This window comes from Drosophila yakuba, chromosome 2L, assembly GCF_016746365.2.
Source record: "Drosophila yakuba strain Tai18E2 chromosome 2L, Prin_Dyak_Tai18E2_2.1, whole genome shotgun sequence".
NCBI classification, from domain to species: domain Eukaryota; kingdom Metazoa; phylum Arthropoda; class Insecta; order Diptera; family Drosophilidae; genus Drosophila; species Drosophila yakuba.
In genome coordinates, this window is record NC_052527.2 from 18370040 (window position 1) to 18383471 (window position 13432).

The 13432-nt window shown below is 42.3% G+C and overlaps 2 protein-coding genes across 2 annotated transcripts in view; both read right to left on the minus strand.

Moving 5' to 3' along the window:
• The window catches only part of LOC6528792 (matrix metalloproteinase-2), a 72309-nt gene extending 69350 nt beyond the window's left edge, over positions 1–2959 (minus strand). The window contains exon 1 of the mRNA XM_002089790.4: positions 1963–2959. Within this exon, the coding sequence (XP_002089826.1) occupies positions 1963–2130 (168 nt within the window). The 5' untranslated portion in view covers positions 2131–2959. The remainder of the gene's footprint in view (positions 1–1962) is intronic.
• Positions 2960–7979: 5020 nt separating this feature from the next.
• On the minus strand, positions 7980–13028 carry LOC6528795 (ubiquitin-like modifier-activating enzyme 1). Its single transcript, XM_002089791.4, has 4 exons — positions 11974–13028; positions 9675–11396; positions 9304–9612; positions 7980–9246 (listed from the first exon to the last, which is right to left on the minus strand). The coding sequence occupies exons 1-4, from the start codon at positions 12724–12726 to the stop codon at positions 8461–8463; spliced, it is 3570 nt and encodes a 1189-aa protein (XP_002089827.1). The 5' UTR covers positions 12727–13028; the 3' UTR covers positions 7980–8460.
• Positions 13029–13432: the final 404 nt, after the last annotated feature.

A 13432-nucleotide genomic window follows, 5' to 3' on the forward strand; every position in this document is an offset into this window, starting at 1 on the left:
TATCGCAGCTATATATAGTGCTCCATATATGCATATGCATATACATACCTATCTCTTATGGCATATGTTCGCTCATCCAACGGGCAGCTGGGAAGCGGTATCCTTACTAAATAAACAAAATGCGGGTCTGCGAAGACCCCGACCAAAGCACTGTTCCAGGGATAATTTCTCAATCTTATAGGGCTTAGTTTAACGATACTTTATACATTTTATATATAATACATTTTACAACAGTTATATTTAAAGTTATTATTCTTAAATGATTGTAAAATTCGTAGAATCCAAGAACCCCACTTAAAATTGTTCATTAAATTCGAATTCAATTTTCACTTTGAGTATTAAATACATCTAAAATGTTGGAAAATCCACGCAACCTTTGGTGTCTTACATCTGTGGAACAGGTCTTAGTGTGTCCTACTTAGCTCAATATCTTATATTTTCCCAAACATTTCCGACCCTTCAATTACGGCTTCGCACTTTAATAAACACCAAGATTTGGGCCAACCAACCGAGGAGAATCGCCGCAATGGCTGGCTGTACATACATAAATAGTTCATCCTGGCCGCCTCGCACGTCTGGCGCTGCTGAGTCAGTGGCGCGGGTTCAATGTCCTGGCGCGCCTTAAAGAATGCCACCACGACTCCTTGGCACACACGAGCAAGAAAAACAAAATGCGAACATAATGGGTAAATTGCTCATATTTTGTTATTCTGATTAAAAAGGCGCCCGCGCTCATTAACTCCAGAAATCCGCGAGCACATGTCCTAGTGGCCAGTGGCACATGGGCAGCAGTGCCGAAGTAAAGGGTAAGGTAAGGAGGGCTAAAGATGGGGGTAGACCCACAAATGCATTAAGAGCCATAGGATGCATGCCCCCAAACAATAAGCGTTCATTGTGCACTACAAACTGCAGTGGCCAGACATAAGACTACTGGGGGCCCTCATCTCGTGGCGTCTGTATGCACGCATGCACAGTGCGTTTCGAACGAGTAAGACGGTCTTCAATTAGTGAAGTTACTATACTTGGATATTCTTCCGCGTAATAAAAATCAGAAGTTATTGAAAAACTTGGAATCTGTTTTTTCCTTATATTATAAATCCTCACCCTTTACCATTTAGCTTTTTTCAAAATTTCCAGAAACGCCAATTAAGTCGTAAAGGTTATTCACGTAAGTTAATAAATATTTATACTGGTCCTTTGTTAAAACATTTAATGTTACCGACTCCGCTTAGCTTAAACGCATACAAATATTCAAAAGTTCTGCCAAAACCAAAGGTCGTCATAACTCATATTTACATAGATGTCTCGTGCTGTCTATGCATATGTAGACCATTTGGGATTTTGAGGTCATAGGCTTGAGCGGCCACAGCAGCATCTGCATCGCGGGGTGAGGAGGGGTGCTAGGGGCATTCAAATCCACCATATCTCGATTGTACTTAACCCGCCGCTCGATTTACTGTCTGCTACCGAATGCAGAGCTACGGATTGAGTATCTGAGCTGCCGGAATGAGAATGCCTCTCCTATAGGCTGATTTAGTAGACTGATATCTACCTTTGTCCCCTTTCTAATTTACCGTCTGGCTCTTTCACTTCTTATTTAGAATGTTTAATTATTTATGCCACAAGCAATAATTGCTGTTTCAATTTTTATTGCAAACATTGCTCGACTTCAACTAGCCTCTAGGGGTTCAAAAGTCAATTATTGATGCATTTTTATTGAAACGGTCAATTTGGTCAAACAGAGCTTAAGCATTTACCATCAGCCTTGGAATGATTGATTACATTTCGTGTTATTTTAGGGAACGCTTTACTATTACAATAGTTCAGTGAATGCATCCACTATGTATGAACATCCCAACGTCCCAACCGATATACATATATAATATAAGAGCTAATTTGCTTGAGGTATATCCTCTCATAAAACATATGTGTAAGCATATTTAGGAAATATTGCAACCTTACCATTATATCCTCGGAGATGGGGTTTTCTGCTTTTTTGGGCTTGGTCGCCTGCATGTCCAGCTGTTCAGCGGTGGGTGCAGATCCTTCGGGGGAGAGGGACAGGTCCTGGATGCACATAGAGTGCGCAACGAGTGCGAGCAGGGTAGCGAGAACATATTTGGAACACATTTCGCTAGCTTTCGCCGCTCTCTTTCGCTCCCGTTAAGAAAACACTTGAATACGATACAATATATGTATTTCTCGATCAGTGGGGTCACAACTATGTATTTATCTTTATTCTTTGTTCGAGGCCTAATTAACCGATGTGGTGGACTAACAATTCGTAGTGCTAAGCTGGGAATTGAACTTTTCACTTTTGTTTTAGATTCGCTGCTGTTGTTGTTGCTGTTTTTTCGGCCGCGGGGGTTGACACAGACACACATGCGCATTGGCGGCACTCACACAAATAGCCGGCAGCATAAATACAGCTGCAGCAGCAACAAAAACAACGGAAGGAGTGTCGGTTTGTGGCGGGGAGCGGTGGGAAGTTATTCCGTTTGGCGCTTCTCGTTCTGTGTTTTGTGCCTGCTGCTTTGTTGTGGCCACTGCTTCTTTCCTTGGCTTTTCTTTCTCTAGCCTTCCGCCCTTTGCGCTCTTTTACATATGACGCATACGAATGGTGGGAAAACAAGGAGCAGGGGGCGTTGGGTTGGGTTGGGTTGGGCTGGATAGAATTTAAATTTGATGTATAGAATGCCACTTGGCCACCAAAACACAATTAACTAGCTCGCAGTGACTGCACAAAGGAAAGGCTTTCCTTGTTCATCCGTTTTTTAGTATTTTCCCGATACCAATAGCGATGCCCGGTTCGCGTTACCCGATTCCCGTCAACTGTTAGGCGGCTTTGTTCGCCCCACAAAAGAAAACTCAAGAAGTGGGCGGTGCTCCTTTATTCGCGTGTTTTGTGCAAGCATAAATCTCGATGTTTTTTCCTTTTTACATTTATTTGTTTCTGACGAGTTCGAACTGAAAAATCTCGTTACACCGCCGAAAAGCGGGTTTACCGCGCGGATGTCTAAATGTGACTGAACTGCTGACTTGCCTCGACGTGAAGCGATTTGAAGCGGCGGGCACAAAGAGCACAAAGAGTCGCTTCTCTTCCTCTTCATTTGCGCGTGATACTCGGAAAAAGAGCGGGAGAGACAGCGATCGCGGTTTAAATTTGAAAATACATTTTCAACTTGGTAAGAAATTTATCACGCTCTCTTAAAAGTTCATAGAAAGAAAAATAGTTACCTTGGGTAGTAAGTTAGTAAGGAGTACTAAAGACATTTATAAAAGTGTCGCATAATAAGCAGCAAAAAATAACGTTTTATTTAAAAAAATCGTTTAGACTTCAGACTTAAAATATTGTTTGATTCATAAAAATGTAATCATATTATATATTTTGCATTTTATAGTTTTTCATATTTTGCAAACAAGCACAATAAAAAAATAAATTAATAATATGGAAAAGGAAATTTAAATTTCTACTACATTAGTTTTTGATAAATAAATCGTTTAGACTTCAGAGCTCAAAATATTTTTCGATTCATAAAAATGTAATCATTTTTCTTGTTGATATTTTGCAAACAACCACAATAAAAAAATAAATTAATAATATGGAAAAGGAATTTCAGAAAATGTATAAACAAATTTCTACTCAATTAGTTTTTGATAAATAAATCGTTTAGACTTCAGAACTCAAAATATTTTTTGATTCATAAAAATGTAATCATTTTTTTCTTGTTGATATTTTGCAAACAAGCACAATAAAAAAATAAATTAATAATATGGAAAAGGAAATTTAAATTTCTACTACATTAGTTTTTGATAAATAAATCGTTTAGACTTCAGAGCTCAAAATATTTTTCGATTCATAAAAATGTAATCATTTTTCTTGTTGATATTTTGCAAACAACCACAATAAAAAAATAAATTAATAATATGGAAAAGGAATTTCAGAAAATGTATAAACAAATTTCTACTCAATTAGTTTTTGATAAATAAATCGTTTAGACTTCAGAACTCAAAATATTTTTTGATTCATAAAAATGTAATCATTTTTTTCTTGTTGATATTTTGCAAACAAGCCCAATAAAAAATAAATTAATAATATGGAAAAGGAATAGAATATTTAAGTTTGTAGTACATTAGTTTTTTATGAGTTTATCATAATTTTATACTATACATATAGTTCAACATGCATGACGTTATTGTGGTAAGATTTTATTGTAACACTGAAACACAAAATGTTGTTAACCAAACTTACCTGTCAACGAGTCTAGAATACCTTACTCTAAATGAAAAAATTAAAGGCTTTGTGTAAGTTATTTTCTTGAGTGACATTATTTCAGAGTATGTATTTAAGAGCGCATCCGATGGTTGTTGCTCTTCGGACTTATATTTCTTAGCTGCCTTATGCTTTTTGATTTTTGCTACCTAAAATGTGTCAGTATAACAAATTTCCGCCAAGTTTGAACCACATTTACCTATTGCACAATAATCACAAAGCAGATGGCGTTAAATATTGTTTGATGGAGTAGTTCCAGGAAACTGAAATTTAAAATAAAAGAATTGTTGGAAAACTTCATGATTTAGCTTTGATATAAGTATGATATAATTATGATTTTTTCTTCAATAAAAAAGAACTAAAAAAAAAAAAAAATGACGCGTGACATTCTGGGGTATTTGTTATTAAATATTGCAGTCTTGTTCACCAAATCAGTTTTTATTTTAATTCAACGGCTAATCAAAATACGCTCGAATGTTACCGATCCGATTACTCACTGTAGTATTCGACAGAATCACTATCTTTTGGGAATCCCAAAATGTCATTGATAATGATTTTGCATAAACAACCTTGATATATGCACATCCTTCTATAATCAACATCGATATAGATGTCCAATTAAACTCAATTTACTGTCACTTAATCATAACCAATCAAGAACAGCAGTTGGATTAAATGATTGTGTCGTATATGCGTAGATTATTATTAAACGCAGGTTTAACTTAAATATAAATATATAACGTTAACTAAAACATTATTTCGGTATAATAAGAATCAAAATTACAAGTATAAACATTTCGGAACATGATTGTGTAGTGGCGTGCACCACTGTAGCCACAGATATCCAAAACAACTTGCCGGCAATTTCTGAACTTAGACTGAGGTCTTGGGTTCAAGTGCTAATTGGGCTCGAAATTGAATGCAAAACCGATTTCTGATCTGCGGCTGACCCAAATAACGTCCAAATGACAAACTTTGAGGTGACACATGGTCAGGCCCTCGAAAGGTGCGTAACATCCGAAGTTACGACATCAATATATATAATTGTCTTATCAGCCCGATGGGGTCACGCTTATTACTCAATGGAAGTTACGATGATTTCGGGGGAAGTTGTCCACTTATCATTGCGTTTGACGTATGTATGTACATATAGCCATACCATGGCTGCCATGGTCAGGATCGAGCAATCAGTTATCGGAAGCTTCCTGCGGAAGGAAAAACAAGATACGGTTCGTACGGTTCGGCGTGAGCGTTCCGAAAGGTTAGTAACTCTTCAATGATTCACTGGCTCAGTGCACTATCTTTTTATTGTTTACTGGCTTTCTCCACAACTGCTGATAGCCGTATCTGCATCGTTAGGATAAGTTCTTTCCGTCTTACTTGAGCTGGTCGGGAGTATCCAAACAGTCCCCGATTTAAGATCGCCGGGAGCAAGTTCGTGACATATTCATTATGGACTTCGTACGACTACAGCTGCGACTACGAATACGGGTATGGGTATCTTCGCTGTGTGGGTGGTGGCATGTACGTCTGGCCGATATGGGGCCACTTATTTATTTACATGCGTGCCTACAAAAAATTCCAGTTCCTGTGCCTACACTCAAAAATTCATGTTTTATATAAATCAATTGAAAACGTATAAGTTATAACGAAACAGTCAACGTTTTCAGTGTACTCTGGAGTGAGTGGGGGGTATCACTTGCCATTGAACAATGACTCAATTTGAGGTGTATGCTCGGCTGCTCTAATATGGAAGTGCGCCACTGGTCGGACATGCGATTTACATACTACCATTTCCAAACGTGCGAAATCGAACACGCTCCTCCACAGGCAGGAAATCAAAACAATTACTAATTGTGTCTTACACAGCCCCAAACTTTCTCAGCGTGACGCACACCCAAATGCGACTTATGGCCAAATGGGCAGGAAATGCCAGCCCAATTGACCTTCCCCCATCCGCAAGCAGATGTATCTGTGTCCGAGTAATTAATTAAAATATGCATCCAGTGCATGTGGTTCTCCGCTTTCCCTGGACACGTGCGTTGCTCTCGTCTCGCATTGATGTGTCCATCTTGAAAACGCCATGCAGCGATTTCCATTTAGCAGGACCATTAATCAATTTCGGAGGAGTTTGGCTCATTATCGCTCTGAAAGTGTCACACGGCCAAGCGGATATTTATTGAATTCATTCAGTCAATGACAAGAGATAACAAACAATTAATATGAAACAAGTGCAAGTGTAGCATTCCGTATCCGAATTGCTTGAAATATGCCAAGCTGTATAGCCAAGTCATTAAATGACATACTTTGTATATTTGCCAACAGGTTGTGAGGCATCAAACAAAAGATTTTCATTTTCGGCCGCTGCTGATCGAAGTCTGTATGCCCTACCCTAAGTCCAAAAAATTGTGGGATTTTTACAGCGAGCTTTTAGCCCGTCAGCAGTCGATATAAAATTAAATTCGGTTTAAAATTTTCGAGTATAGTTCCTGCATTCTTTTTTACACCTGAAAGCGGAGTCATGGTCAAGTGGTTCCCATAGCACGGCAGAAGAGCTCCCCAGTGGCCCTCTTTTTCGAATGAGTCAACAGCATTTGTGGCGCTAGAAAGATGATCATTTGCGTAAAGCTGACGCACTCTGTGCGCAAATCCGGAGAGATTTAAATCTTTGGGCGCTTCCACACGAATATCTATATGTACGTAATGCGGAAATGAATATTCGGTCAAAAAAATTTACATTTAAAGTTTTACATGCCAATATTTTTTACGGACTGCTCTTCAATGAATAAGAAGTCCAGCTTTATCTCGGACTCATTAAAAACATGAATAATATTTAATGTATATGGTTTACCCTTTTTCTTGAAAAAACATGAATATTATGAGCTTTGTAAATTGAATTTTAAACGTTCCCTAGATTAGTGAGAATGTCAGGCTTCTGTGAAATAAATGTTTAAATAAAAATATACTAACTTATGTGATAATAGATGCAAAACATATTCCTAAAGGTATGCTCCACAAATTAGATCGATCGAAAGTAGAGAATCGTTTTTAATATTTACTGTGGCTCAGTGATTCTTCCTACCTCTAGTTAAAGTCTAAAATCAAAACAGTCACTGTTGTTAAAAAAGGCTTTAATACGATCTATTAAACTATAGATTAAGTGCTTACCCTTAGAACCCTAAGGAATCGAGCAACAAACCCAAAACTTTGATTAACCTGCCTAGAACATACATATTCAATGGATACAAAGCGGATCGGGCTCAGCCATATTCCTGCCTGTTTGTTTCATTAACTGCATAATTCAAGCAAGTTCTCCAAAAAGCCGCAAAAGGCCAAGAGTGAGATGCGAAACTGCATAACTTTGGCCATACTTCAGTTGCATTGCGTGTAATATTTAATTATAAGAGGACGCCGCCACTCCGCCCGCCGCATTCCACGAGCAGTGCAACTTTACGGCACTTGCCAATTGCACTTTGGTGGCAGCCGCCTCCTTGGGGGTGGCATAAACGTCTTGAGAGGGCATAAAATATTTAATTGTGTCACGTAACTTTCTGAAACTGACTGGCGCACGGATAGATGGCATCCCCTATATACTTCACTTGCAGAGCAGTATGCATTACAATTTTAATTTCCGAAGTGGCGGGGGAAATGAGATTACCAGACGTCAAGTGTTGAACGAAATTATCTGAGTCGTCTAGCAGGGCGATTACCATATATGATACAGCTTTATTCATTTGCTTTACTCCTTTTTAATACAATGACGTAATTAGTTTATGCTTTCATATAAAAAAAATATATGAGTGAAGTGAAATTTTCCGCCTGGCTCATTTAGTTTCCAATTTCCAATTAATCAATGCGATTAAAATCCGCTTTCAGTTTTCCGTAATTCGTTACCTTTACAACTATGCTGAGCAGAGAGTTTCATTAGATGCAGTTAAAATGTTGCTTTTAGTCGAGTCTTTGTATTTCGTATGATGCGTAATATTTTGCCATTCCTTAGAGGATTCACACACATTATATATAATTTCTAGATCTGGGCTGTTCCTCGTAATGGTGTTGTGAAAATTAAAATGCAAACAGCTAGACAGTAACTCCTGCGTTGGAGCTGCGCGATTTCAAAACGCGTCACCGACAACAAAACGGGATTGTAAAATAATTTAATGTTTAAATTAGGAATATATAGGGGCTTAGGGCAGGGTGTAACGGACATAGGGCACCTCCACATCCTCGCCGTCAACATCGTTGCAGCAGATCTCGAAAACCAGGGACCGCTCGTGCGGCTCCAGGCGACGTTTGGACACGCGACGCACGACCTCCGACATGGGCAACGGCAGCCTCTCTGAGCACTTGGCCTTCGGCATGAAGAATGAGTACAGCATGGACACGCCCTGTGAGAGCATGGTGATCTTAAGCTTCTCATTCTCCTCGAAATAGTTAAGGAATTCCTGCAGCGAGAGCTCGCCGGTCACCTCAAAGCGGTCCCACAGCGTCCACTCCTTGCCGTAGTATGTATTCTTGGCGGCAGGGACCGGTTCAGAGAAGGCCATGAACGGCAGTGCAAGGTTGGCAAAGCCGTTCTTGAATTTTACGAGATCACGGTGGCCGACAATCAGCTTAATCACCTCGAGCACAGCCAAGCCAGAGAGCACCGACGTGGTGGTGGCAATAGCAGGTATGATTTTGCCAGCTATCAACTTGGACTTGTGGCGATCCGCTGGCGGAATTTTGTAGTTGGCAGCGCGTAGATTTGAGCAGGCCACAATAAAGTCCATGTGCAAGTTACTGTCATCGTCCTTTTCAAACTCTAGTGGCGTGATTTTGGAGGTTTTGTCAGCGTTCTTCAGCAGCTCCGAAATGATCTTGTCGACGCGATCTTGGTCCAACTCTCCATCATCAAAGTTATTGGCCGAGGCGGCAGCTGCTGCCTCATTGGTCTCGATTTTCACGCCCGAACGGGGTTTAAACTCAGGCACCTATACAAAAATATTATTAGAAATGGTTCCTTACGGTACTAATCTCAAACAACTAACCTTAACCTTCTGCACCAGCTCTGCGATCGTCTCGCGATTGCGGACCTGTTCAATGCCATAGACCTCCGCTCGGAGATTGGCCCCCGCGTAGATAAAGTCGAGGTGCATGGGATCGTTGACATCAAAAACCAGGGGATCGGGGCACCGCTTGGGACCAGACCAAAACGGCTGACCACTGGAGGTGATCTGATCGGGTGGGAAGTTAAAGAGCAGCTGCTTAATCTGGTTAACGTATTGATCCTCCCAATATAACCGGGCCCACTCTACGCAGTGCGCGAAGCTCTTGGGCTTGTCATCGATCAGGGCTTTCTGTAAAATTTAAAGACGATTAAATATAATATAACAGACGTTCAAATCTTTTCTTTTCTTACCTTGATAGAATCAAGGATATCCAGAGGCTGAATACCTGGCAGCTTGGCGATTCGCTCGGTGAATTGAGGATCAGCGATGTACTGAGCAGCGTTTTCTGCAGATTGCTTGAAGACGCCTTCGAAGGCGTCACGCGCCCACTGCAGAGTGTGCTCGATGGCATTGGGGAAGTTCTTCAGCGTGCAGATGGGAATACTCTTTTCTGGGGGATCCTGGGAGGAGCTGTAAGATTCGGTGGCAAAGGGCACAATCACTTGAACGTTGCCCAAGGTTCCCAGAGTTCCGGTCTCAACGAGCGGAATGCGGTTGAAGATGCATTTGCGATCCATATATATGCGAGCATCCACGTTGTCCAGCGCATTGGCTACACCATCCAGCTTGCCAAAGAAGTCTTCGGAGAATACCTTCTCCGTTTCTGCTCCAACGCGCAACTCGTATGCGGTGACATTTACTTCGGGATTCATCCGTTTAATAGCGTCGGCGGCCGTCATTGATTTTGGCTTCTGGACGTCGTGCGGCCGGAACAGGAATTGCCGGTTCAGATTCGACTTCTCAATGAGATCCATGTCTGTGACGAAAATCTGTCCCTTGCCAGTTCCCAGGCCCAGCATTCCAAAGTTTTTCAATAGCTCACAACCGATGGCTCCGGCGCCGACAATAAACCATTTAGAGTCAGCCAACTTCTCCTGGAATTTCTTGCCAAAAATGGCAATCTGAGAATCATAGCGCGAGCCCACGGGCTGGGCATCCGCCTCCTCAACACCCTCTGTGGGCAGACACTCCAAGGCGTCAAAGTACAACCACTGGTAGATAGGTGTGAACTTTCCGCTGCAGGCCTTGAGAACCTCCTGGGCCACAATTCCACCAACGGCCGCGTCCAGCGGGCACGTGTTGCCAGAGCAGATTTTGGCGAATTGCAGCACCAGCTTTTCGTCGACTTCCGCGCTGCTGCTGGCCCGGACCACCTCCAGGAAGCTATTGGCGTCCTCCTGGTTCCAGGGACGCGGCAAGGCTCCATTATGGGCCTTCCGGTAGCAGGAGAGGGCATTGAACGCCACGTGCAGAGTGGCCGGCGAGTCCAGCTTAGCGAAATCGGATATCAAGAACTCCGGCTCCTCTGTGGCCTGTGCCAGGGACTTGAAGCTGATGGTCTTGGGCATCTTCACCTGGGTGGCAACTCCGCCGCTTTTGTATTCTGCAAACTTGCTGGTGTCCCCAATGCTGAAGGTGTAGGGTCCCAGCACTGTGATCTTAAGGGGCTGGCAGCCGTTCAGTTCTTGCATTCCCTGCACCTCCGAGAAGGTGACGTAGTCGCCGTCATTAAAGCCATGGCGCGTCTCGTCCAGGCAGGTGACTACTCCCTGTGCGTCGTGTGTTATACTAGCTATCATGGTGGAGATCGGCTGTGTGCCATCCTGGTCGTAAATGGTAAAGCTCTCACCAAAGTCACAGAACACCTTGGCGAACAAACCCCGGGTCTCTGCGATGATCAGAGCAATGCCATTTTCATGGGCAAATTTGCCGATCCTCTGCTGCTCCTCCCCATCGGAGTTGGTGAGCACCACAACGCGAAACTTGCGCAGGAACTCCTCGGTAAGCGGACCCGTGTGCGAAACGGTGCGCACATAGCTGTTTAACTCGGCCAACTGGGCGCAAGAGGCCTCCGCACGATTCTTTCCGATATCGGCTTCCGTGAGATAGAATTGCGACGACAAGTCATGGAGCTGCAAGACAAAAACACAAACATGAATATATATATAACCGGTGATGAAATCAACAAAAACGGGAGCCATGACTAACAAAGAAAAATTGGTTCTGTATCGGGAATATAGCAAAAAAATCTTGTTGAAGCAAATAAAATATTTTGATACATGGAATCATTGAATTGGAACGTTATAACCTACATAATTGATTTATTACGATCTATATAAAAACACCTCATTTTAACTTCGTTGAAATTTCAGTGCATAAAACAAAACCGAATGCGTTAAGCAAAAGGGAATGCAAAAACAACGGAAGCCAGCGGTGCGCATACGGTTGTCCCGCTCACACACTTTTCGCACGGCGCAGACATTTTGAGGCAATTAGAAAAAGAAGGAAACTGAATTACACATACAAAACGAATTTTTTGCAAGCAAATGGAGATGTTAACCTAACCTTATTTCGCGCGAAGTCTGGGACAAAGAAATAAAATAAAAACTAAATGATTCTCTAAGACCAGGGCTGCCAAATCAGCTTTCCCGGGCATTTGCCGCGTCCGCCTGGAAAATTATCGATTTTTTCTTAGCCCCACACACATACCCCACAAGTTGCTGTGTCATGCAAGGTGATCGATTTCACACCGCCCAGAATCACATTTTTGGCAATCTCCAGGCCGAGTCCTCCCAGTCCCGACAGAAGGATATCCGAATTGGCCATCCGGCGCATTGCATCGTGACCCAGGACGTACAATTGGCGCGAGTACAGCGATTCATCGATATCTCCGCCGGCGGCGGCACTGTTTCCAGCCATGCTGCTGCTTCCTTCCAGTTGTCGGTTATTGGTGCTGGTATTACTGTTGTTGTTGCTGGAGCTGACGTTATTGTTGCTGTTGCTAGTGGCGGATCCACTGGAGGAGGCTTCTTGCGATTTTATTGTGGTGGTGTCCAGGTAATTGCGCTTCTCCGGCTGCTTGCTTCCTTCCTTTTCCACTGCTGACGAGGTACTAACGTAGTCGCCGCTTCCTTGGCTCTGTTTCGGTTTCTGCTTTTCGGCTCGCTTCGTCGCAGCATTTACGCCGCATGTGTCAGAGGTGGACGACGATACGCACAATTCCAGCTGGCGCTCGCTAGTCGTCTCACTCTGGCAATTGCCCGAAATGTCAACGCCGCCTGCTTTGTCGTGATTTTCGTAGTTGTTGCTGCTGCTCGTTGCTCCGCCGGCTTCTTCCTCTTCCTTCCCCTTTCCCCTTACTCCATCGCCCACCAACTCCAATCGCCTTTTTTTGGCCAACGGCGAATGGTCACTTGAGCTGCAGGCTGGCGAATCGGCCATCAATTGCTGACCGCTTGACATTGCTTTCTCACTGAAATATTGGCAATCAAATTTCCCAGTTGCGGCTGCACCGCTCGCCCTTTCTCTTTCGCACACACGCACACTGCAGAACGCGGACACACGCACACGGCTGGACACACAAGAACGCTATTGTGTTTGGAAGTCAATTTCCCGTGGTTCTAACTCTCGTTCTAGGACAGCGGATCCTATTTGTGGCTGAAATTCTCACAATGCACTCCCAAAAATACAGAACACGCACGATCTAGTTGCAATATAGACTTCGCAGTAGTGTGGCCGCGGCTCTTGAAATTGGCAAACCTAACCAGTGTGACCGGCCTGTGAGAATAGAGCTGGAACAATATCGATTTTAATAATATACGTAGTTATCGATATTAGCGCATATTATATTTTATCCATCCTTTTTTTAATTAAGGGCTGAGCTTTGCATTCCTTATATATTTAGTGCCTCGATTCTTCTGGCGTATCAATAGGAGCATAATATGTCCTTATGGTTAAGGGAAACAAGTAATTCAAATATTAAATTCATTTACAAGAGACCAATTAGCAAGGAATCGATTTTTTTATGCATTAGTGTCTTTGGTGGGAATGATAATTAAATCCAATGGGACACTAATTTAAAAGATTCCAATTGGAATACATAAACCCAATTAAGCATTAGTTTAAATGATTCAAATTAGCAAAGTAACGTAGTGGGGTTCAAAATCAG

Excerpts from the sequence above, each read along its gene's own strand:
- LOC6528795 (XM_002089791.4), bottom strand. The coding sequence starts at position 12,726 with ATGTCAAGCGGTCAGCAATTGATGGCCGATTCGCCAGCCTGCAGCTCA. Across the intron at positions 9,613-9,674 it reads ATATCCTTGATTCTATCAAG|AAAGCCCTGATCGATGACAA; the intron begins GTAAGAAAAGAA and ends TAAATTTTACAG. Across the intron at positions 9,247-9,303 it reads AGCTGGTGCAGAAGGTTAAG|GTGCCTGAGTTTAAACCCCG; the intron begins GTTAGTTGTTTG and ends ATTTTTGTATAG.